The following is a 22,586-nucleotide window of genomic DNA, read 5'->3' as shown; positions in this document are numbered from 1 at the left end:
CAGCGATTACTATATGTGGGTCTTTTTATAAATTTATCATTTGAACATATAATTGTTTCATCTTAAGACATAATATTAAGTCCATGAATAAAATACTTTCTTGAAAATTTTACCTTTTAAGATGAAGTTTTTCATTTCTGTGACATCCATAATTTAATTTTAGCCTATGTTGATACATCCATATGCAATTTCAATGTGAGTGACTAAGTATTAATGCTTCAAAGGGTTAATAAACAAATGCAAATATTTTCTCTCTAAAGATAAATCAATAATAGCTAGCAAACTTATTGTTAAAAATATTTCCAGATACAAAGCTTGTTGAATAAGAACATTATGTGATTATGATTATGAGTATGAGTATGAAAAAACTTCATGTGGGATTTAAGTCAAATGTTTACCTTATTTTCTGTGAAAAGGAACATTGTGAACCTCATAAATAATTCTAATATGCTATTCCAATATTTCCTAAATTAACTAATGGAAAATATTATTTCTACCACTTGAGCTGTACATATTTTCATCTGTGATAATCTTATTGCCAAAAAATAAAGGTTGATTTATTATTCTAAATAAAATATATATAAATGGAAATAATGAAGACCCAAGAAACACCATAGTAATTTGCTTGATTTTCAAAAGTTATCTGTTGTCTTTGTCCTACAACTGGCAAAGTTTAATTTCAATAATATCTAGAATGTATTTATTGTTTAGAAAAACAATACACAACAAATTAAGAATATTTCATGTGTGTGTATAAAAAGAACTATTTTGACATGAATTAAAGTAAATTATACAGTATAGTTTATTATATCTAGATTTTATATTCAAGGTAAATAGTTTGAATTGAACTTATTTACTGACTGTAAATAAGACAGCATCATTCGAGTATCTCAAATCTAAGCAAAATATACTAGTAATGACGTTAATTGTAGTTTTTTCTTTCAATAAAGCAGAATGTCATGCTAATTAAAAGGCACAGATACATCTTAATTATTTAAAATAAGAAGCGTAAACATAGGTATGATCATAAAGTTACAATTATTGGCACACAAATAAATAATTTGATTAATAAAATCTATTTATATAAATATTTAATTCAAAGACTAAGATCCATATGAGGTGTGCTGGATCTAATAGCCTTTGAAAAATGCTTTTATAGTTATTAATATTAAAAATAAAAGAAAACAAGAAACAGTACATTAATGTTAGACGTTAGTATCAATAGAATGGCAATGTCTTATCCCACAAAAAATAATAAATAAATCTTTAAAAATACAATTCTTAATTAAATTCCTTTGACAATTATTGTAAAATATGTTGACACACGAATTTGTGCCAGTTTTGAAAACAAAATATGTGTTAAAATTCTGATATTACTCCTTCCTCTTATATGTTGTTGAATATAGATTGTCACTGCCTAATTGCACCTAACTTATCAAGAAATACCAAGTTTTCGGTGATGTCTTTGCCTCTTGGTTTAAAATATCACAGGGTTCAAATTATTTTAACAGTACTTATATTCAGTCAATTCTTTTGACACTTCATACTAATATTTAAGAGTACTCTCAGACAATAAAAATAACATTTATATGGTTATATGTATATGTTTAATCTAGAATAAGAATGAAACAGGTTATTTCAGTTCTACTCATATTTTACAATTTACTACAAGCCATCTTTTATTTTGAAATTCTTATAAATCATTTGGAGCATTCCATTGAAATATTAAAAAAAATACTTTATCACAGTATTGCCATGCTTCAGCATGGCATGGATTTCAAGGACAAGAGGTAAGGACCACTCGGGCAACTGAAACAGTGCACTTGAAATAGTCTGACTATAATTAGCTTCAGATTATCTATTAATTTCAGATCATTACTCCACATGAGTGGCAGGAAATTTAACATCATATATATATATAGATTATATATATATGTATATGAAATATATGTCAACTTCTTTACAAGGAAAATCCAAATAAATGAGAGAAACAGAAATGTCAAATTGAGAAAAGACAAAAATCGTTTGTTATTTATTATGATTTCTGCACTCTTGAAGTAAAGCACAAATATAACAATAGTAAACATGCGAAATGACTTTCTCAGTCATCCTAATTCTTTCACCATCATTAGTTTAAAACCATGTGGCCCTATTTAGAAATAATTATCATTCATGGCTATTGCTTCATGGACACTTTACTAAGCTTGTACACTTTGCACAAACAAACTAATTCAAGTATTTTGACTAGTTTTAGTACGTTGGTACAAAACAAAACAAACGACAAAATAAAACACAGCAAAATAAAGCAAACTGGATGATCAGACAAACATAAACTAAATAACAACAGTCACATCCGTCAAAGACCAGTTGGATAATCAAGTCAGTTAAAATGACCTAACTGGTTTGTTTGTTTAGACACTTCTCAAATTCTTAGGTAGGCACAAGAATTCTGTTCTTTTCTTCAGAATACGCCAGACAGGAACGCAAGGAGAGATTCCTGCATTTAACCCTGCAATTTATGGCAAAGACACCGCGACGATTTGGTGCCTCCAAATGAAGATGGTCATATTCTGTCCTGCTGTAGCCAGAAAAGTAAGGAATTATATAAAATTACTTAGCTGTCTCTCCTTGGCTGACAGTTTCAAGCACTTCGTAAATAAAAATATTCATGAGTTGCCTTAATTTTACATTTAATAATCATCAGGTTATGTCTACAGAGCGACATGCCCAAAGCAGGTTTCTGCAATGCTAAAAATTGCTCCGATACTCTTTTGGAACACATTCCCTATCCCGTCACTATTTGAGCGGAAACACCAAAGGTTCTGAATGTTACAGGGCCTAAGGAAACCTTTGGCTCTCAAGGTTAGTAAACCTGCTCCCAAATGGTATGTATGTTTATCATCATAAATACTTTTTTAAACCTTACATGTAAGTTAAATCATGTGTCACTCTCTCACCTCTGGGAGCTTGCATAGCTTGGAAATAAAGAAGCATTTTATTCTGGTATAACCCTAACAAAAGATATCAGAAGGTTTGTGTTGAATATTTAAGGAATTTCTTTAACCAATTTGTTTATCAAAATCTTAAAGTGACTTCTAGCTAGAACATCCAGAATAGAACACATAGTGGCAGTGTAATTGTTTATCATTTACACTTTTATGGCACATTAGAATGTTAAATAATTTCTTCCTAATTTAGTCAACCCTAAAATTTTAATTTCTAGTAGCCAATTACATCTAATGGTGAACCTATAACAGTGGTAAAATTAGTTCTCAAAGATTATATAAAACCATGGGCTAAAAATATATCTGAGGATATGATTTGAAGTATTTGAACACTAAAGACTTTTTTGATAAGTTATTTAAAAATAAATGATAATCACATATTTATAAATATATCAAGACACCATATTGATATTGTTCCCATTTCAATTTACTTTATTTGAAGCTGAGGGCAGAAATCAATATTATTTCACTTGCAATACATTTTTTTGTGTATAATCCATTGTGAATGAATATGACATATATAAAGAGATAGAGATTTAGAAAGTCTTTCTAATCTAATTTTATATACAACTAATATTCTTTCAAATGGGTAACAATTTTGATCTGGCACTTCAATCTATCAAAAATCAATGTTGAAAATGCACCGAATCATAGCTTGAAATGAGTTCTTCAAAGTTTTCAATTTTTAATATCTGCTAAAGATAAACTGGCTCTTTGAAGCCTATATTCCCTGAAATTCCCCTGATAAAATGAGTAACCGTTATTAAGTGCCTTCATCTTGAAGTTGAAAGCCACCTTAAGAATCTATTTGCCCAGAATAGGACTCATACACATGCAGAGCCTTCTTACACATGTAGCTCACGTTTTTTTCCTTAACCCTTATATTTGTTGGTGGTATTAAATATAGTTCTTAATAAATAGAGCACTTGAGCCATATAATGAATTCCAGTACTTCAGTCATATAATCAGATTGAATACCCAAAGTGTTGGTGCCAGTCAGGTCTTGATATTGAAATTCTTAAAATTAACAACAACAGCAACAACAACAACAATAACAAAAGGAAATGGACCATGGGCAGGAGTATTTGATCATATGTATATGTGTACAAGTTATTCCAAGCTAGACGTTTCCCAAGAAATTAAGGTCAATGGAATAGTTTTGGTCATAGGGTCACTGCAATCCAAATACTCTTCGTAGTGTTGCTCAAGCCCCTGCAATAGTGTTGTTATGCTTTGCTGTCATCTTCTTTTGATTGAATGATGTCATTAGACACTTTAATTTCTATAGTTTCTGGATTTAGAGCTTCTTTCCCATTTTCTTCCTTTAAAGGCAATTTTCTGGAAGATAAAAAATAATAAGCTTCATTTTCTGAGGTATTTAAAGAGATATACCTTAACATTTAAGTTACTATTTTGTAAATAAAATACGCTCCAATAATATGCTAATATTTTATACATGCTAAATAAGTTACTATTTTGTAGAGAAAACATGCTACAATAATTAGAAAGGACAAATTAAACTTATTAAAATTATATAAAATAGATTTTTAAATGATCTAAAAGAGAGTAAAAACAATTACTTTGGCCTTTTAAAAACGTAATGCAGAATGATGAATGAAACAACGTATTTGTAGATTTAGATGCAGCAAATTGTTCACTATAGGGTGGTTTAGATTTGGTAACTAGTTGTTGATATCAAAAATATAATTACATGTTATGGAAGGTAAAATGCCAAAACATTTTTAAATGTCAATGATATGATTTATTAGTACTACATTTTCTCCAGTGAAAACAATTAATAATTGTTGCCATATTCTGTTACATAAAATTCAGAAACCAGGCTGGGTGTGGTGGCTCATGCTTGTAATTCTAGCAGTTTGGGAGGCTGAGGCGGGTGGATCACTTGAGGTCAGGAGTTCAAGACCAGCCTGGCCAACACGGTGAAACCAGGTATCTACTAAAATTACAAAAATCAGCCGGAACTCGCTTGAAGTGGGAGATGGAGAGGCAGTGAGCTGAGATCATGCCACTGCACTTCAGCACGGGCAACAGAGAGAGACTCCATCTCAAATAATAATGATAATAATAATAATAAGTAAAATAAAAATTCAGAAACTGAGTGAATTAACTATATTCCTTGGAACTTAATGCAAATGAACATATTTTAGGACTTGCTCACTTTTTAATATTTACTGTATATGTTTTCTTTTGCCTCTTTTCACTATTGTTTTTCTTGTCACTTTTATATCACTTTGCAACACAGATTTTGAGTTGTTTGCAATTGTAACTTGTGAAGCAATAACAACTTTATTTCTTCATATCAAGACAGTTTCACAAACCTTACTTCGATGCCAATGAATTGTGCTTTCTAGATTTTCCTAAAACTTGCAAATTCAATTGTTTACCATTGTGCACATGACATTTGGAGATGAGTTTTTCTCCCTTAACAACATACTTTTTCCACATCAAGAAAATGAAGTTAGAAATAGTATTCCAGGCTGGGCGCTGTGGCTCATGCCTGTAATCCCAGCACTTTGGGAGGCCAAGACGGGCAGATCATATGACGTCGGGAGTTCAAGACCAGCCTGACCAACATGGAGAAACCCCGTCTTTACTAAAAACACAAAATTAGCTTGATGTGGCAGTGTGCGCCTGTAATCCCAGCTACTCGGGAGGCTGAGGCAGGAGAATAGCTTAAATCCAGGAGGCAGAGGTTGAGGTGAGCCGAGATCGCGCCATTGCATTCCAGCCTGGGCAACAAGAGTGAAAGTCGTTTCCAAAAGAAAGAAAGAAAAGAAAGAGAGAGAGAGAGGAAGAAAGAGAGTATTCCAAGTATTCCAACCCATCTCTGTGACTTTAGCCTTACCATTTTATAATGGAGAGAAAGTTACAACGCTAGTTCCTCTGGGATTTATTTGTAATTTATTTTATATTTTTGAATGAGAAGGGTTAAAACAGATTCTGCAGATCAAAGCTATCAGAACTAATTAAAGTAAGAAATAGGCAAAAACTAGTAATATCCATTGCCGGTAATGAAAAAAAAAAAACATTGTGCCAACGAGAGCAGGCGGCTATTTTATATATGTTATAAATAGTGCAGTCTCGGTTATTCCTTTTTAGCATTCACAAGTACTGAAAATATTGACAATACAAGGTCACAGAAGCAATATGTCGCCTCAAGCATTAAATTGTAGAGAAAAAGTTCTGATTAGAGTTCTGATAGTAAGTTAGCATAACACTTAATATAGTTCTTACTCATGAAATATATATTAAGTTTTTGATGACTTAAGTGCTTTCACCAAACTGATAGCTTGTTTCTGTGTATAGAATTTCTCACCACTTATGTTTAGGTAAAATATTTTTAAGATTACTGTTAATCATATTATTTTATATTGGTGATTTATTTTCTATAATGGAGACACAGAGTAGTTATTAAATTACCCTTTTTTCCCAAAATATACCCCAGTCCAAGAGCATATTATTAACTAGTTTTCATGTACACCTCTTATTTCTAAAGTAGAGAATACAGAACCCACATCTAATCCAGTTAATTTGAATTTAGATTGTAATAATCTCTAAACGCAATCACTAAAATTGGCCCGAGGATTTATATTAAATTTTTTTTCTGTAGAGTAGTACTTTGTGTTTCTGTAAATATTAATTATTGCAGCCCCTTGTGGGCAGATAGAGGGAATTTATGAAAATAAAATCATTTTCTTCATCTGGGACCAGCTTTTGTCTGTGATTTAGGATGAGAAACCTAAATCAATTTACTCTGCAAGGAAATATTAGGTGTTATAAAAATAAATATTTATTCTGAAAAATAATAAAATTATAAGAAGTACTTGATCACCATGGTTTCGTTAGTATCACATACCTCCAATATAATAGTACTATTAACACTTTGTAATAATGTCTTTGCTTTGAATTATTCTAATTGTCCTGTGCATGAATCTAGGCATATATTCATCTTTTCAGGTTTTGTTATCTACTATAGTTTTAATAGAGCTATTAGAGATACAAAATAAGTAATATCAAGAATGGAAACCAAGCATCATTTACTGCATAGACATTACAATGATAAACGCTTTAATATTATTTTCTCCTCTACACAAACATTATTTCTTTTTAAAATAGCCTTGTGTATATTTCACTGACATTTATATTCAAAGCAATGACAAATTTCCTGACATGTCTTTATTTCAGTAAATATAATTATTTTATTTTGAAAGGGAAAACAACACTATCTTAAAAAGACAGACTATTGTTGAAAATCTAAACTCTGTAAGATATCTTTTTATACTTTTGCATTAAATTATAGATATACAGTTTATCAGACTTTCTCTGACATTCATACAAGGTTTCATGAAAAATATCTCAATAGAAAATGGATTTTAGATATTCACATGTACTTTCTTAAATATATAATATAACAATAATAATGTGTTATCATTTTGCCAATACCCATGTGAATAGAAGTAAGCACTCCCAGCTACATACTCAGGTTCTGTTAGTGGTGTGGTTTCATTTGGCTCATTTACTGGGCTCCCATCTTCGTGATTAGTAATTCTTTCATCCTCTGTTCTCATCTCCACTATTGGTTCTTTTGATCCATCTTTCCTAGGAACATAAACAAAAACATCTCACCTGTTTAATGTAAAAAGGGATGCATTATGGAACAAACACAGTTTAAAACCACCAAATTCTACTTTCCTCCAAATAAATCCAACTTGGTTAATTTATGGAAACCACTGAGAAATGCTTTTCTGTTTAAATTTATCTCACCATATATTATTACTCAGAAAAAAAGGAATAAATTCCATTCTTTCTGGATATCTTTTTCTCATCAAAATTGTATCAACTATTTTGCAAAATTGGTACACATTTTAAATCCTATTGTACACTTTCTATTTGGAAAAAAATGAAAATATTTTGTTAATAAAATGTATAGCATCAAGTAGCTTTCTTTCCTCTCACTAGCCAAATGTTAAAATTTCAAACTATTTTAAAACATTTTTAAAATAATAAAAAATAAACATTTAAAAATTTTAAAACATTTGAAATACTTTGGAAATGTTGCTTTTATTTCAAAATTTAGAAGACGAAATTTGTGTGTGTTGTTTTCTTTTAAATATGTCTATCAATTTGTATGAAAGATCTTAATTGTAAAATGATTATGGACTTCTAACATATTCAAGTTTTTCAAGAAAATAGTTTAAATAAAGTAATCTTTGTAACATACGTGCATACCTCTTCATTTATAACTTCATACTCCAATGTCATCTTTATCAAATTTCAAACATATATGACAGTGAATGTAATTTTTCATAATTGATGAAAAATAGAAAACAATACAAAGTTTCATGTCTCATAACTGAACAACAACCAAAAAAAGGATAACAAGGAAGTTATTTGGTGATGACAAGGAGTAAAGTGAGATAGAAGACTTGGGAATGAGGTACTCGTAATAAAGATTTAAATAGGTACAGAAGAAAAAAAAAACAACTAAGGAAGGGTTGGGGACTTTAATATGTATTCATTCAACAGTCTTCCTATAAATGTGTACAGTAACACTATTTATAAACTGCCAAAAATTGTAACCAACTTGTCTTCCAATAAATGAATGGATAGTAGGCAATGGATAAATAAGCTGTGGACCATCAGTAAAATTGAAAATTACTCATAATAAAAAATAAATGAGCTACCCACCATGAAAATACATAGAAGAACTTTAAATATAGTTACTAAGGCAATTAAGGCAGTCTGAAATGACTACATACTTTATAATTCCAACTATATGACATTCTGGAAATGACAAATCCATAATGACAATAATAAAGTCAGTAGTTGCCAGGGACTAGAGGAAGGGTGGCACATTTAGAACATTCAGGGCAGGGAAACTGTTATATTTCTTATCATAATGGTGGATATAGGACATTAAAAGTTGCTCTTAAGAAGCATGTAAACTAGGATTACACACACACAAAAGCAAGCAAACAACAAATCTACAATGATCCAAAGATTGAACAGACTCTACAAATGCTAAGACTTATATAGAAAAAAATACTAAGGATATAAAATACTTTTGATCAGATCACAGTTACATATTGTTGCTCTTATCTGAGTAGGTAGGTACCTCACATACACATGCATCATAATTTGAAGAATGCGTGTTGATAAGAATAGAAGAAAATCTAGAAGTGAACACACTTTTTAGCTCTGAAAATCAGATGTCTGTAAGAGACAGTGATTAAGACACATTTAGCAACATTCTCTGATAACGGCCCCAAGTAAGTAAGATCTATAGAGTTAGTAAAGATGGATGAAGAGCCCACCACCATTGGATCTTAAAGTGGTTTTGTTTGTTTGTCTCTGTGTTAGTTTTTGTTATTCTTCAATTGATTCTTTTAAAAAATTCTGCATGATACCAGTGTTTGTGATGACATACAGGATTATACTATTTGTGGAAAAGTAGCTATTGATGATTCTAGGCAAGAAAATGATTCATTTTCTTATATTAACAATTGGTACGAATATGTGATGAAATAAAGCATAATGCAGAAAGAAGAGAGAACTAGTGAGTTCTGATTTTAATTGTTTTCCTTACTAAAAATTAATATGCAAACAAATATCTTTAAATTAAAAAGAATGAAATAAACATTACTGAAAGGAAATTAAATATTAACAAGAGAAAATACTTAGTAGCCTTTACAATTCTTATTTTTTTCAGCGATCTTTTTAATTTTAATTTTTCTTACATTAATTTTTTTCCAGAGACATTCTACACAGATATCACATATGAATGAAAATGCATATAATTATTTTTACACAAATGGTGATATACTAACTGTATGCAATTGAGGCTTTTGAATTAACACTGAGTATTAGCTATAATCTACAAAAGAACATTTAGAGTTGTCTCTTATTTTTTCATGCTGCATACTATGCTGTTATATGTATGTACCACTATATCTAACACTATGAAATACTACTCATTTGTAAAAAGAATGAGGAAGAGATTTATGTGCGGAAATGGAACATTGCAGCTGCGTTTCTATGTGATATAAATTTGCTAAAATTTATATACATATATGTATGTACATAGAAATATCTGTGTGTGTGAGTGTGTGTGTATCTAGGATATTATTTCTTTACAAACTATAGACCACACGGAAAATTATTGGGGGATTGCATTGGGAGTTATACCTGATATAAATGACGAATTGATGGGTGCTGACGAGTTGATGGGTGCAGCACACCAACATGGCACAAGTATACATATGTAACAAACCTGCACGTTATGCACATGTACCCTAGAACTTAAAGTATAATAAAAAAATTTAAAAAGTTAAAAAAAGAAAAAAAAAGTAATGCTTATGTATGAGGTGGCAAATAGGATCAGTATTAATTAAGGTCTTTGATTTCTATTTTTTACATTTGTTTGATTTTTGAGTGTTTACATAAAATTATATACAATTTTATTAAATTAAATATAAAATCACATATAGATACTGCTTTTGAAACTAAAATATTTGGTTACTTACAGAAATGCTAATATATGTTATGTTGTATTAACAGAGAGATAGAGATTTCACATTAAAACTGTAAATGTCTAAATGTGCTCTGTCCCTGTCAAATGGTATCCAGTCTATCATAAAAGGTGATATTACTATATTAAATATAAATTATATATGTTGGTACTGCTTTTGTAACTAAAATATTTAGCTACTTAAAGAAACACTAATACTATGTTATGTTTTATTAATATTAACACAGAGAGAGAGACACACGTTTCCACACATCAAAGACAGTAAATGTCCATGCACTCTGCCCCTGTCAGATGTCATCTGGTATATCATGAGAGGTGATATTATTGATTAATTAATAAGCACACCCTGCCAGAATGTAAGGATTTCATGCAATTAATTAATCATGACAAACAGCTTTGAGAATGATTAGTTTAGAAAAGGGAAGAAGAGTAAAAGGGTATACTGTGGTTACCTTAAAATACAAATATGGCTGTAAGGTTTTTAAAATATTGATGTATTCTATGTTTTATTTCAAAATGCATAATTTATAAAAAAGTTTAACTCTACTATGTAGAATAACTTACTTGCAAAGAATTTTAACTTGAATGGGAGAATATGCAAAAATAATCCAAATAAAACACATCCCAAAACAAATTTAATATGGAAAATTTCATGTTCTTTATACCTGCATTGGACAGGAGGTATCATCATGTGAGTTAGTATTCTCTTTACTTTCTCAGATTTTCTGATTAATTGCTTGTGATTCAAGCTTGGGCCCACGTATACAGCTAAAATTGAGGAGCAGGTATTTATGTAATATTTCACTCACAATAACCACCAGATACTACTGTCATGATACCTTTGTAAGGGGGAATGAATGAAAAGGAGATTAGGACTGAACATCCAATAAGACCTCATTCATCTATGTTTTTATGAATCAACGATGATATTTTCATTTTACATATTATGGAAGGGATGAAAATGATTCAAATATGCCAATTAGATGACAGCAAAATTTCACTCATTTTTTATAATCTGTGTGCCATTTGTTTCCTAGGGATTATAATAACTTGCTGAAGTATATAACTTCTTTTCTGAAATATTTGAAATTATATAATTAGATTTTTTATAGATTTTATTCTGTATATTCACTTTTCCCCAACATCCTTGATTCTTCTTGTTTCTTCTTTATCATTTAGATTAGTGTAATTCAGTATAATAGCCAGTCTTTTGAGGTGATAAACGTGTGGCTGTGAGGGAGTAATGATAAATATTTCTAGACACACATGTGTATATGTCTACTAGAAGGTAAACCTTGTTTATTAATGTTTATCTTTTTCTTTTCGTCTTTCCACTTTCCCATGTACATGTATTCATTATTACAAACTATTAACCATATACATTGCAATTTTTTAAGATCAAGAAAAGAATCTGCTGTGATGCCCAGCAATTATAAACTACAAAGAATAATTTTTGAATTCCATTTGCATAGACTTTATTTAGACCAGTATTAATTTCATAGCAAAATTGAGAGGGAGATAAAGAGATTTCCCATGTATCCCCTGCTCTCACACATGCATAGCCTCCCCGATTAGCAACATCTCCCACCAGAGTGGTGCACTTGTTACAATCAACGAACCTACATTGACACATCATTACCCCATATTTATACTTTATATTAAGGTTCACTCTTGGGGTTGTACATTCTATGTGTTTTAAAATGTTTATAATGACATTTTCCCACAATTATTTTATCAACCACTGATCTTTTCAGTGTCTTTTGTTTTTCTCAAAGCAAAACTATATTTGTCATATAGCTGGAATTATAAAGTATTACTGGTAGTCTTTTAAAATTGGCTTATTTCACTTAGTAATAATCATCTAAGTTTCCTCCATATTTCTTCATGGCTTGCTATCTTTTTCCTTTTTAGTGCTGAATAATTTCGCATCGTTGGGATCTACCACAGTTTATTCATTCACCTACTGAAGGATGTCTTTTTTTTTTTTTTTTTTCCGAATCTGATCTTATTTATTTGTTACTCAAAAAGTTATTTCTGACTGGATTCAGACTTAGAAGTAGAAGCTCGCAGAGAGGAAAGTCTGCGTCTCTTCGCAATTTGTTCCTGGCGCTTCTCCTTACCCTCCTTCATTCTTTTGGCCAAAAGTTTAGCATATTCTGCAGCCTCTTCCTTGTTTTTCTTAGTACGCTGCTTCTTCAGAGCAATACGCCGCCATTTGTGCTGCAAGACACGTGGAGTAACAAGACGCTGAATCTTGGGTGCTTTGGTCCTAGGTTTCTTACCTTCTTTGTTTAAGGGCTTTCTCACAACATACTGGCGGACGTCATCTTCTTTAGAGAGATTGAAAAGTTTGCGGATTCTGCTAGCTCTTTTGGGGCCCAGGCGGCGAGGCACTGTAGTATCAGTCAGTCCAGGAATATGAAGGATGTCTTAATTGCTTCCAAGTTTTGACAGTTACAAAACAAGCTTCTGAAAACATCAGTGTTCAGGTTTTGGTGTAGACATACACTTTCAACTTCTTTGAGTAAATATTAAGGAGCTCAAATAACAAATTTTAAGGTAAAAGTATATTTATTTTCTTGAGAAGCTGCTAAATTGTCTTCCAAAGTGATTGTATCACTGCATTTCCATCAGCAATGAATGAGATGTCCTGTTGCTTCACATCTAGCATCTGGTGTTGTCAGTGTTCTAGATGCTGACCATTTCAATAGGCTTGCAGTGGTACAGTAGCTCATTTTAATTTTCATTTCCCTGGTTCATAGGATTTGAAATATCTTTTCATAGGCTTATTTACTATTTGTATATCTTCTTTAATTAGGTGTGTATTAAGTATTTTGGCCCACTTTCTAATTGGGCTCTTCTTTTTATTATATAGAGTTTAAGAATTATTTGTATATTTCATATAATAGTCCTTTGTCAGATATGTTTTTTGCAAATTTTTCCTCCCATTCTGTGATTTGTCTTTTCATTCACCTAACAGTGTCTTTTGCAAGCATACATTTTTAATTTTATAGAAGTCCAGCTTATCATGAGGTCAGGAGTTTGAGACCATCCTGGCTAACATGGTGAAACCCCATCTCCACTAAAAATACAAAAAATGAGCCAGGCATGGTGGCACACACCTGTAATTCCAGCTACTCAGGTGGCTGAGGCAGGAGAATCACTTGAACCCAGGAGGTGGAGGTTGCAGTGAGCCGAGATCAGGCCACTGCACTCCAGCCTGGACAACAGAGCAAGACTCCATCTCAAAAAACAAACAAACAAACAAAAACAAAAAACAAACAAACAAAAACACCTTTCTTTCACGGATTGTGCTTTTAGTGTTGAATCCAAAAATTCACTACCAAAACCAAGGTCATCTAGATTATCTGCCATGTTTTCTTCTAGTAGTTTTATAATTTTTTGATTTACATATAGGTTGATAGTACATTTTGAGTTAATTTTTATGAAGTGCATAATGTCTGTGACTAGATATATATTTTTCTTATGGATTACAGTTGTTCCAGTACCATTTGTTGAAAATACCATCTTTTCACCATAGTACTGCCTTAACTATGTGTGACATGTCAGTTAACTTGAGTATATTTATGTGGGTCTATTTCTGGGGTTTTTATTTGGTTCCATTAATATGTGTATTCTTTGGCCAAATCACATTGTCTTGTTTACTGTAGCTTATAGTAAGTGTTGAAGTTAGATAGTGTCAGTCCTACAAATTTATACTTTCAATATTACTTTGGTTATTGTGGGTCTTTTGCCTCTCTATGTAATAAACTTTAGAATCAATTTGTTAATATTCACATAGTAACTTGTGATTTTGTTTTGGGATTACATTTACTCTACAGGTCAAGTTGGGAAGAGCTGACATCTTGTCCATACTGAGCCTTTCTATCCATGAACGTGAAATAACTCTCCATTTATTTTATTCTTTTATTTTCTATCATCAGTTACATAGTTTTCTTTATATAGATCTTGTACATATTTTATTAGATATATGCCTTAGTATTTAATTTTGTGGGGTGCTAATGAAAAGAATAATTTTGTTTTTAACTTCAAATTTCACTTGTTTATTGCTGGTATATTTTTTATTTTTGCATATTAACTGATTTTTGCTTATTAATCTTTTATCCTGCAACCTTGCTATAATCATTGATTATACCCAGGTGTTTTTTCAGACTTTTTTCATAGACTATCATGTCATCTGTAAACAAAGAGAGTTTTATTTCTTCCTTCCCAATGAATATGCCTTTTATTCCCTTTCCTTGTCTTATTGCTTTAGCTAGTTCTTCCAGTACAATGTTGAAAAGAATTAGTGAGAGAGGATATTCTTGAGTTATTCCTAATTTTAGTGGGGACAGCTTCTAGTTACTCACTAAGATGTAAAGAAATGATGTAAGTTGTAGCTTTTTAGATATCCTTTATTAAGTTAAGGAAGGTCCACCCCTTGTTCTTATTGAAAACCTTTATTATGAATGCATATCAAATTTTGTGAAATAATTTTATGCATATATTAATATGATTTTATGATTATTTTTCTTTATTATCTTGATGTGTTAGATTTACATTGATTTTTTAATGTTGAATCAGACTTGCATACCTGGGATAAATCCCACATGGATGTGATATATAGTTTATTTATAAATTGTTGGATTTGATTGCTAATGATTTATAAATGGTGTTTTCATTTATGTTTAGAAATATATTGGCCTGTAGTTTTCTTGTCATCTCTCTGTCTGTTTTTAGCATTTCAGTAATGCTGGCTTCATAGAATGAGAAAGTAATCTCTCTATTTCTATCTTTTGAAATAGAATGTAGATAATTGATATAATTTAATGTTTAAACGTTTGGTAGAATTCACCACTGAACCTGTCTGGGCTTGGTGCTTTCTGTCTGGGGAGACTACTAACTATTAATTCAATTTGTTTGATGGATATAAAGGTCTGTTCAGATTGTTTCTGCCTTTGTGACATTTAGCTGATTGTGCCTTTCAATGAATTTCTCTATTTCACTTTGGTTATCAAATTATTGGCATAAAGTTGCTCATGGCATTACTTTATTATCCTTTGAATGAGAATGCTGTCTATCGTAATTATTCCTTCTTTATTTCTGATATTATTGTGTTTTCTCTCTCTCTCTATCTCTGTCTTCTTTTATTTTTCCAAGTTAGCTTAGGTATAGACTTAGCAATTTTGTTAATCTTTTAAAAGAACCAGCTTTTGGTTTTAATTTTCTCTATTGATTTTGCTTTGAAATTTATTAACTTCTTCTACAATATTTATTATTTGTTTTCTTCTGCTTACTTTGAACTTAATCTGCTCTTCTTTTCTCAGTTTCCTGGGGTAGAAATCTAGATAATTCACTTTAAGTCTTTCTGATATTCTAATATATGTATTCAAGGAAACTGCCCTCTAAACATTGCTTTCACTTCATCCCCAAAATGTTGATTTGCTGTATTTTCATTTTCATTTAGTTTAGAATATTTAAAAATTTCTTTTGAGATAGTTTTCTTGGACCTGTGTGTTACTTAAATGTACATGGTTTAATCTTCAAGCATTTGGAGTATTTTCTGGCTTTCTTTTATTGATTTGTAGTATAATTCCATTGTGGTATGAGAGCAAACATTGTATGATTCCTATTTATAAAATGCTTTAAAGTGTGTCATGTGACCTAGGGTGTGATCTATCTTGGTGCATATCCTAGGCAAGCTTGAGAAGTGTATGTATTCTGGTGTTATTAGATGAAGTAGTCCACCTATGACATATATAGTTGATTGGTGTTGTTTGATTAAGCAATGTCCTTACTGACATTTTATTTTTTTCTTCTTTTTTTCTTAAAATTTTTCCATTTTTTCATACTTTTTTATTCTTATCTTTGTATTCCACCTTCCCAACCTTTTTTTCTTTGAGATGGAGTTTCGCTCTTATTGCCCAGGCTGGAGTGCAATGGTGTGATCTCAGTTCACAGCAACCTCTGCCTCCTGGATTCCTGTATTGAATGTTAAAGTCTTCAGCTATAAAAGTGGATACCTGTATTTCTCATTAAGTTGTATTAATTTTTGCCTCTCATATTTTTATGCTTTTTTGTTAAACATATACATGTTAAAAATCGCTGTATTTTCCTTAAGAAATGACCCCATTATGATTAGGTAATACCCGTTTAGAAACCTGATAACTTTCCTTGCTCTGAAGTTGACTGTATCTGGCATCAATAGTTCCACTCCTGCTTTCATTTGATTCGTGTTAGCATAGTATGTCTTTTTCTATCTATTTATCTTTAATTTACTTGTATCATTATACTTGTTGTGTTTTTTTTGTTCGTGTGAACAATATCCGGTTGGGTCTTGTTTCTTTTTTTTTTTTTTTTATCTACTCTGACAGTCTCTGCCTTGCAATTGATCTATTTAGATAATTATGATTTTAAGGTAATTATTGATACAATGGATTCATATCTAGTATATTTGTAACTATTTTATTTGTTGCCCTTATTCTTTATTTCAGTTTTTGTCTTTCACTGTTTTTCTGTCTTTCGCGATTTCAATTGAGCATTTTATGTGATTTAATTTTCTTTCCTTAGCATATCAGTTATACTTTTTTAACTTGTTTATTTGTTGTTCAGGAATTTTCAATATACATTTACAGTGAACTGAATGAAGTCAATTTTCAAATAACACTGTACTGCTTCATGGGTAGCAGGAGTTCCTCATGATAAGTTATTTCTAAGTCTTTCCTCTCATCCCTTATATCATTGTTACCATTCATTTATCCTATACACAGTATATATACATAATATAATAAAATACATTGTTTCCATTATTTTCAATAATCTTATGAGTAAGAATAAGAAAAGTAAACGTTTTTAATTTACCTTCGCTTAGTCTTTCTCTGATGCACTTCCTTTCTTTAAACATATATTAGGGAAAGGACAGCCTCTTCAATAAACTGTGCTGGGCAAACTTGATAGATATCCATATGCAAAAGCATAAAACCAGATCCCTATCTCTCACCATATACAAAGATCAAATCAAAATTGATTAAAGACTCAAGCCTAAGATCTGAACCCGTGGAACTACTAGAGGAAAAAGTTGGGGAAATTTTTCAGGACATTGGTCTGGGCAAATATTTATTGAGTAAGACCTAAAGAGCACAGGCAACCAAAACAAATAATGGACAGATGGAATCACATCAAGCTTAAAAGGTTTTGAATAGCAATGGAAACAATCAGTAAAGTGAAGAGACAACTTACAGAATAGGAGAAAATATCTGCAAACTATTCAATTAACGAGGAATTAATAACCAGGATATATTAAGGAAGTTAATTCAATAGCAAAACAACAACAAGAGATAATAACAACAGCAAAACATAAAACAAACAAGTCCAGTTGAAAAATGATCAAATGATTTGGAGATCTGAGTTTCTAGTTTAAAGCATTTTTCTACTCTGAAGAACTCGTTCAGGGCCAGGCACAGTGGCTCACACCTGAAATCCCAGCACTTTGGGAGACCGAGGTAGGTGGAGGTCAGGAGTTTGAGACCAGCCTGGCCAATGCGGCGAAACCCAGCCTCTACTAAAAATACAAAAATTAGCCGGGCATGGTATCGCATGCCTGCAATCCTAGCTCCTCAGGAGTCTGAGGCGGGAGAATTGCTTGAATCTCAGAAGGGAAAGGTGGCAGTGAGCGGAGATCATGCCACTGCACTCCAGACCAGGCAACAGAGTAAAATTCTGTCTCAAAAAAAAAAAGAACTTGTTCAAACATTTCTTGCAAGTCAGATCCATTGGCAAAAAATGCCCTCTATTTTTGTTTGTCTGAGAAAGGATATTCTTTCTGCTGCATATGTGAAGGATAATTTTGCATTTCGCAGAGTCAGAATTCTAAACTACTGGGGTTTTCTCTCTCAACACTAAAAATACTTCACCCTTTTCTTGTTTGTATGACTTCTGCAGAAACATCAGATGTAAAACTTATTTTTCCTCCATCAGTAAGGGTGTTTTTACCTCTGGCTCTGTTGCTCCTTTCAGTATTCTATATAGATAAGGAATATATATAAATATATTATTCATTTATATATAGTCACATTATTTATAGTATTCATTCATATATTCATATTCATATAGTATTCATTCATATATTCATATATAAATGTAGTATTCATTCATATATATTCATATTCATATATAGAGTATTCATTCATATATATTCATATTCATATATATAGTATTCATTCATATATATTCATATTCATATATACAGATATTCATATATAAAATATATAAATACACTATTCATTCGTATATATGAACATGAATAATATAGTTATATCTATACTTATATATGGATATATATGTTAATTTTCTGCAGTTTGAATATGATGTATATATGTGGGCTTTTTTTTTTACATGTTTGAATTTACACATTTGAATTTCCTGGATCTATGATATGGTGCCTGACATTAATTTGGTGAAATTCTGTCATTATTGCTTCAAATCTTTCTTCTGTTTATGTCTCCCTGTCTTCATTTTTTAATATTACCAATATGCATATATTATAGCTTCTGTATTTACTCCATGGTTCTTGGATATTATGTTCTGGTTCTTTGTTTGTTTGTTTGAGTCTTTTTTTTTTTTCTTATTTCCTTTTGCCTTTCCATTTTGGCACTTTCTGCTGAGATATCTTCAAGCTCAGAGATTCTTTCTTCAGCTCTTTCTATTCTAACAAGCCTATCAAAGACATTCCTCTTTTCTAGAATCTTCATCTCTGTGCTTGCATACATTGCACATCTGTTATTGCTTATTGTCTACCTTGTCTGTTAGAGTTCTTAGCATGTTAATCATCGATATTTTAAATTCCTAGTCTGATAATTCCAACATTGCCATCATATCTAAATCTGGTCTAATGCTGCGTCTCTCTTCAAACTGTGTGTTTTGCTGTTTAGTACTCCTTGTCATTTTTTTCCTGACAGCTGGATATAACTGAGTAGAGGTAAATGTTATCAATAGTCCTTTAGTAATATGGAGGTAATGTGTAAGGCAGAAGAAGAGTCTATCATCCCACGATTAGGTCTCAGTCCTTTAGTGAGTACGTGATTCTGGCTGTAAACTTCACAAACATTTCTCAGATCCTCCCACAACCTTGGTGGGACAGAATGACCAGTGTGGGCTGGAGCTGGGGATTTCCAGGGGGAAACCTAGAGCTGGGTGCTGTTGGTTACTTCCATTCTCCAGGTCAGTTAGGCTCTGTTAAAAACTCCAAGTTAAGCTCTGGTGAAACAGTTTCTCCTGAGAGTAGACTTTGTTAAGAACAGAACGCTCTGGTATATTTTAATGCGTTACTTCCCCCTTCCTTTTCTAGAAACACAAGGAGCTATTTCTCCAATATTCATTGTAGGAACTTGGTTAAGCTCATGAAGGTAAAATCCTCAGAAGCATAGGATGTCCTATGACTAAGTTGTCCTGGAGTTTTCAACTCACAGACTTGTCCACATCGAGCCTCAACCAATTCATCAATAACATTTTACATTTTTGTCCTATTCCAGAACTGGTTCTCATAGACGTTTCTGCTGATAGGTTTCTGCTCTGATAAGTTGTGATTTTCTGTATCTGCCTGTCTGTCTGTTAAATTTTCTGGACGGTAGTTTGCAGTAACACCACATTTTTCTTACAACTCTAAGAAGAATTGTTGATTTCAGTTTGTTTAGCTTTCAGTTTGTTAGGGGAGAGTGGCAACTTTTAATCTCCTTGCATGCTGGGCTGAAAACTGGGAGTATTGTTTTGGTTTGTTTTGTTTTTCAGTGTTATTCAGAAAATACAATTGATATTTCATATATATTTCTTCAGTTTTTGTATCAAATCCTACTTTTTCTTTTTTTTTTTTTTTTTGAGACGGAGTCTTGCTCTGTCGCCCAGGCTGGAGTGCAGTGGCCGGATCTCAGCTCACTGCAAGCTCCACCTCCGGGGTTTACGCCATTCTCCTGCCTCAGCCTCCCGAGTAGCTGGGACTACAGGCGCCCGCCACCTCGCCCGGCTAGTTTTTTGTATTTTTTTTTTTAAGTAGAGACGGGGTTTCACCGTGTTCGCCAGGATGGTCTCGATCTCCTGACCTCGTGATCCGCCCGTCTCGGCCTCCCAAAGTGCCTACTTTTTCTTATAACAAAGCCTTTTATGCAATCCATTCCCTTTGCTTGAAGAACCATTTTCCACATACCCTACCACATACACACTTTAGCTAGTTAATTCCTACTCTTCCTTATGCTTTAGTTCTTTCACAAGTTGCTTAGATAAATATGAGTAGGTAAATTACTGATTTTTACATAACATTTATAAAAAATTATTTATTTATCATTTGATTTTTTAAAACTAAAATGTGTTTCCTGCCAGAATAAAAGTTTCCTGCTAGAAAGGAATGAGTCTGCTTTTTCACAAGTTACAGTCACAGAAGTTAGAATTGTCTCTTGTTATATAGATGTCCAATAAATATTTTTAATATTAATGCTTAGTAAATTATGCTTGAGTAAATAACGGTAAAAATATAATTTGTTAAAAATGTATTGTTAGTCATTCTGATAAGAAAACTTTGATAATGCAAGATATGTATTAATTTAAATTGATAAGAACCAAATTAAAATTAAAGTAGAACTTTACATGAATACTATCCTCTAGGACATTGATCTTAATTTATTTTTTCTCTGCTGTGAGATGCTCTTAAAACAAAAATGCTCTAAGTGCAATTAATGTGGTTTTAGTAAATTGTCATAGTCATAAGTTTTGAAAATATGAAAGAGCTAGTCTCAGAATGCTTGGGATCATGTTTAGAAGCTAGTATAAATCCGAACAGTCAAATCAATTATATCCTACTTCTCATTAAGATTTTATATCTTTTTCCAACTTGAACACTACATTTTTTAAGAGTTGAAAGCTATTTTCCCAAGGCAGAAGAAATTTATGTAAAAATTGTGTGATCAATAATATGTGTGGAATTAACCACATATTTTCATTTACCCAATTCCTTAAGGTTAATTAAACTCAGCAGGATTTAAAAACAGAGGTGTTGGTGGACAAATTAACAAATAGTAGGGTTATATAAAAATAAACAGCACAATTGCATACATCTGGCTGTTTGCACAGTCAAACAAAGGCATGAAGGTACATTTTGATTTCTCTCTTTCCCTAACCCAAATATGACATCAATCAGGTAGTTGACACTACCTCAACTATGTCTGTAATATACCCACTCTTACGTAAGTGTAATACCACTGCCTTGGGCCAAAAACCAAAAAAACAACCAACCAACCAAACAAACAAAAACAACATTTTTAATCTGGGTTACTTCAAGCTCCTCTTACCTGGTCTCCCTGATTTTAAATCATTCCCCTAAATCTACCAGGCCCAATAACACATTCCTCATACAATAGCAAAAGTCATATTCTTAAAACTCTTCTAGTAGTTTTCTATTTCAAATAAAATTCAGATCCTTTTCTTTGATGCAAGAAGATGGAACAATAATTTGGCCCCTAGATAATTTCTCAATGTGATATTTATACCAGTTTCTCTTTCTTTGACTCTCACCACTAAGCTTCATTTGCCCTTGAACATAGCAAGCTTATTCCCATGTTAGAATCTTTACATTAACTGTTTTACATCTGCCTAGAATGTTCTGTCCCTTGATTGTTATATTACTGACTCCTTATTTCCCAACCTTAGGCTTAATGTCACCTCCCTGAGAGGTGTTTATGACACAGTATCAAATAACAACTTAACATCCTGCCTTTCATTTGTTTACTGCTTATCACTACTGGACATTTCATTTTTAGTTAACATTTATGAACTTCCATCTTCCACAACAACTTGAACTCCATGTGAACAAAATTATCGTTTCTTTGCTTGCTAATTTGTTCCCAAGTTCTATAAAAGTGCTTATAACCTGGCATTTATTCCATAAATATTTGCTCAGTGGATGAGCAAAAGAGAAGACTTACAAAATTTAATTTATATCTCTATCTCTACCTTTATATATAATAATATATATATATAGTATATGT

General features: G+C 31.7%; 2 protein-coding genes across 3 annotated transcripts in view; both read right to left on the bottom strand.

Moving 5' to 3' along the window:
- Positions 1 to 619: 619 nt before the first annotated feature.
- The window catches only part of NCAM2 (neural cell adhesion molecule 2), a 572,054-nt gene continuing 550,087 nt past the window's right edge, over positions 620 to 22,586 (bottom strand). For both annotated transcript variants that reach the window (XM_033232201.1, XM_033232204.1), the window contains 2 exons: positions 7,506 to 7,625; positions 620 to 4,343 (listed from right to left, as the gene is read on the bottom strand). In XM_033232201.1, the coding sequence (XP_033088092.1) occupies positions 4,232 to 4,343; positions 7,506 to 7,625 (232 nt within the window). In that variant the 3' untranslated portion in view covers positions 620 to 4,231. The remainder of the gene's footprint in view (positions 4,344 to 7,505; positions 7,626 to 22,586) is intronic.
- Positions 12,530 to 20,741, bottom strand: LOC117096550 (40S ribosomal protein S6-like). Its single transcript, XM_033233959.1, has 2 exons — positions 20,687 to 20,741; positions 12,530 to 12,983 (listed from the first exon to the last, which is right to left on the bottom strand). The coding sequence occupies exons 1-2, from the start codon at positions 20,739 to 20,741 to the stop codon at positions 12,583 to 12,585; spliced, it is 456 nt and encodes a 151-aa protein (XP_033089850.1). The 3' UTR covers positions 12,530 to 12,582.

This window comes from Trachypithecus francoisi, unplaced genomic scaffold (assembly GCF_009764315.1).
Source record: "Trachypithecus francoisi isolate TF-2019V2 unplaced genomic scaffold, Tfra_2.0 Lachesis_group14, whole genome shotgun sequence".
Lineage (NCBI taxonomy): Eukaryota > Metazoa > Chordata > Mammalia > Primates > Cercopithecidae > Trachypithecus > Trachypithecus francoisi.
Note: the sequence above shows the minus strand (reverse complement) of the source record. Positions and strands in the feature narration are given on the sequence as shown.

What these genes read in the sequence shown, in the direction of transcription:
- LOC117096550 (XM_033233959.1), bottom strand. Translation starts at nt 20,741, where the DNA reads ATGGTTCTTCAAGCAAAGGGAATGGATTGCATAAAAGGCTTTGTTATA. An exon ending in AGGCTTTGTTATAAGAAAAA is followed by an intron (nt 12,984 to 20,686) that starts GTAGGCACTTTG and finishes GAAGCAATTAAG; the next exon opens with ACATCCTTCATATTCCTGGA.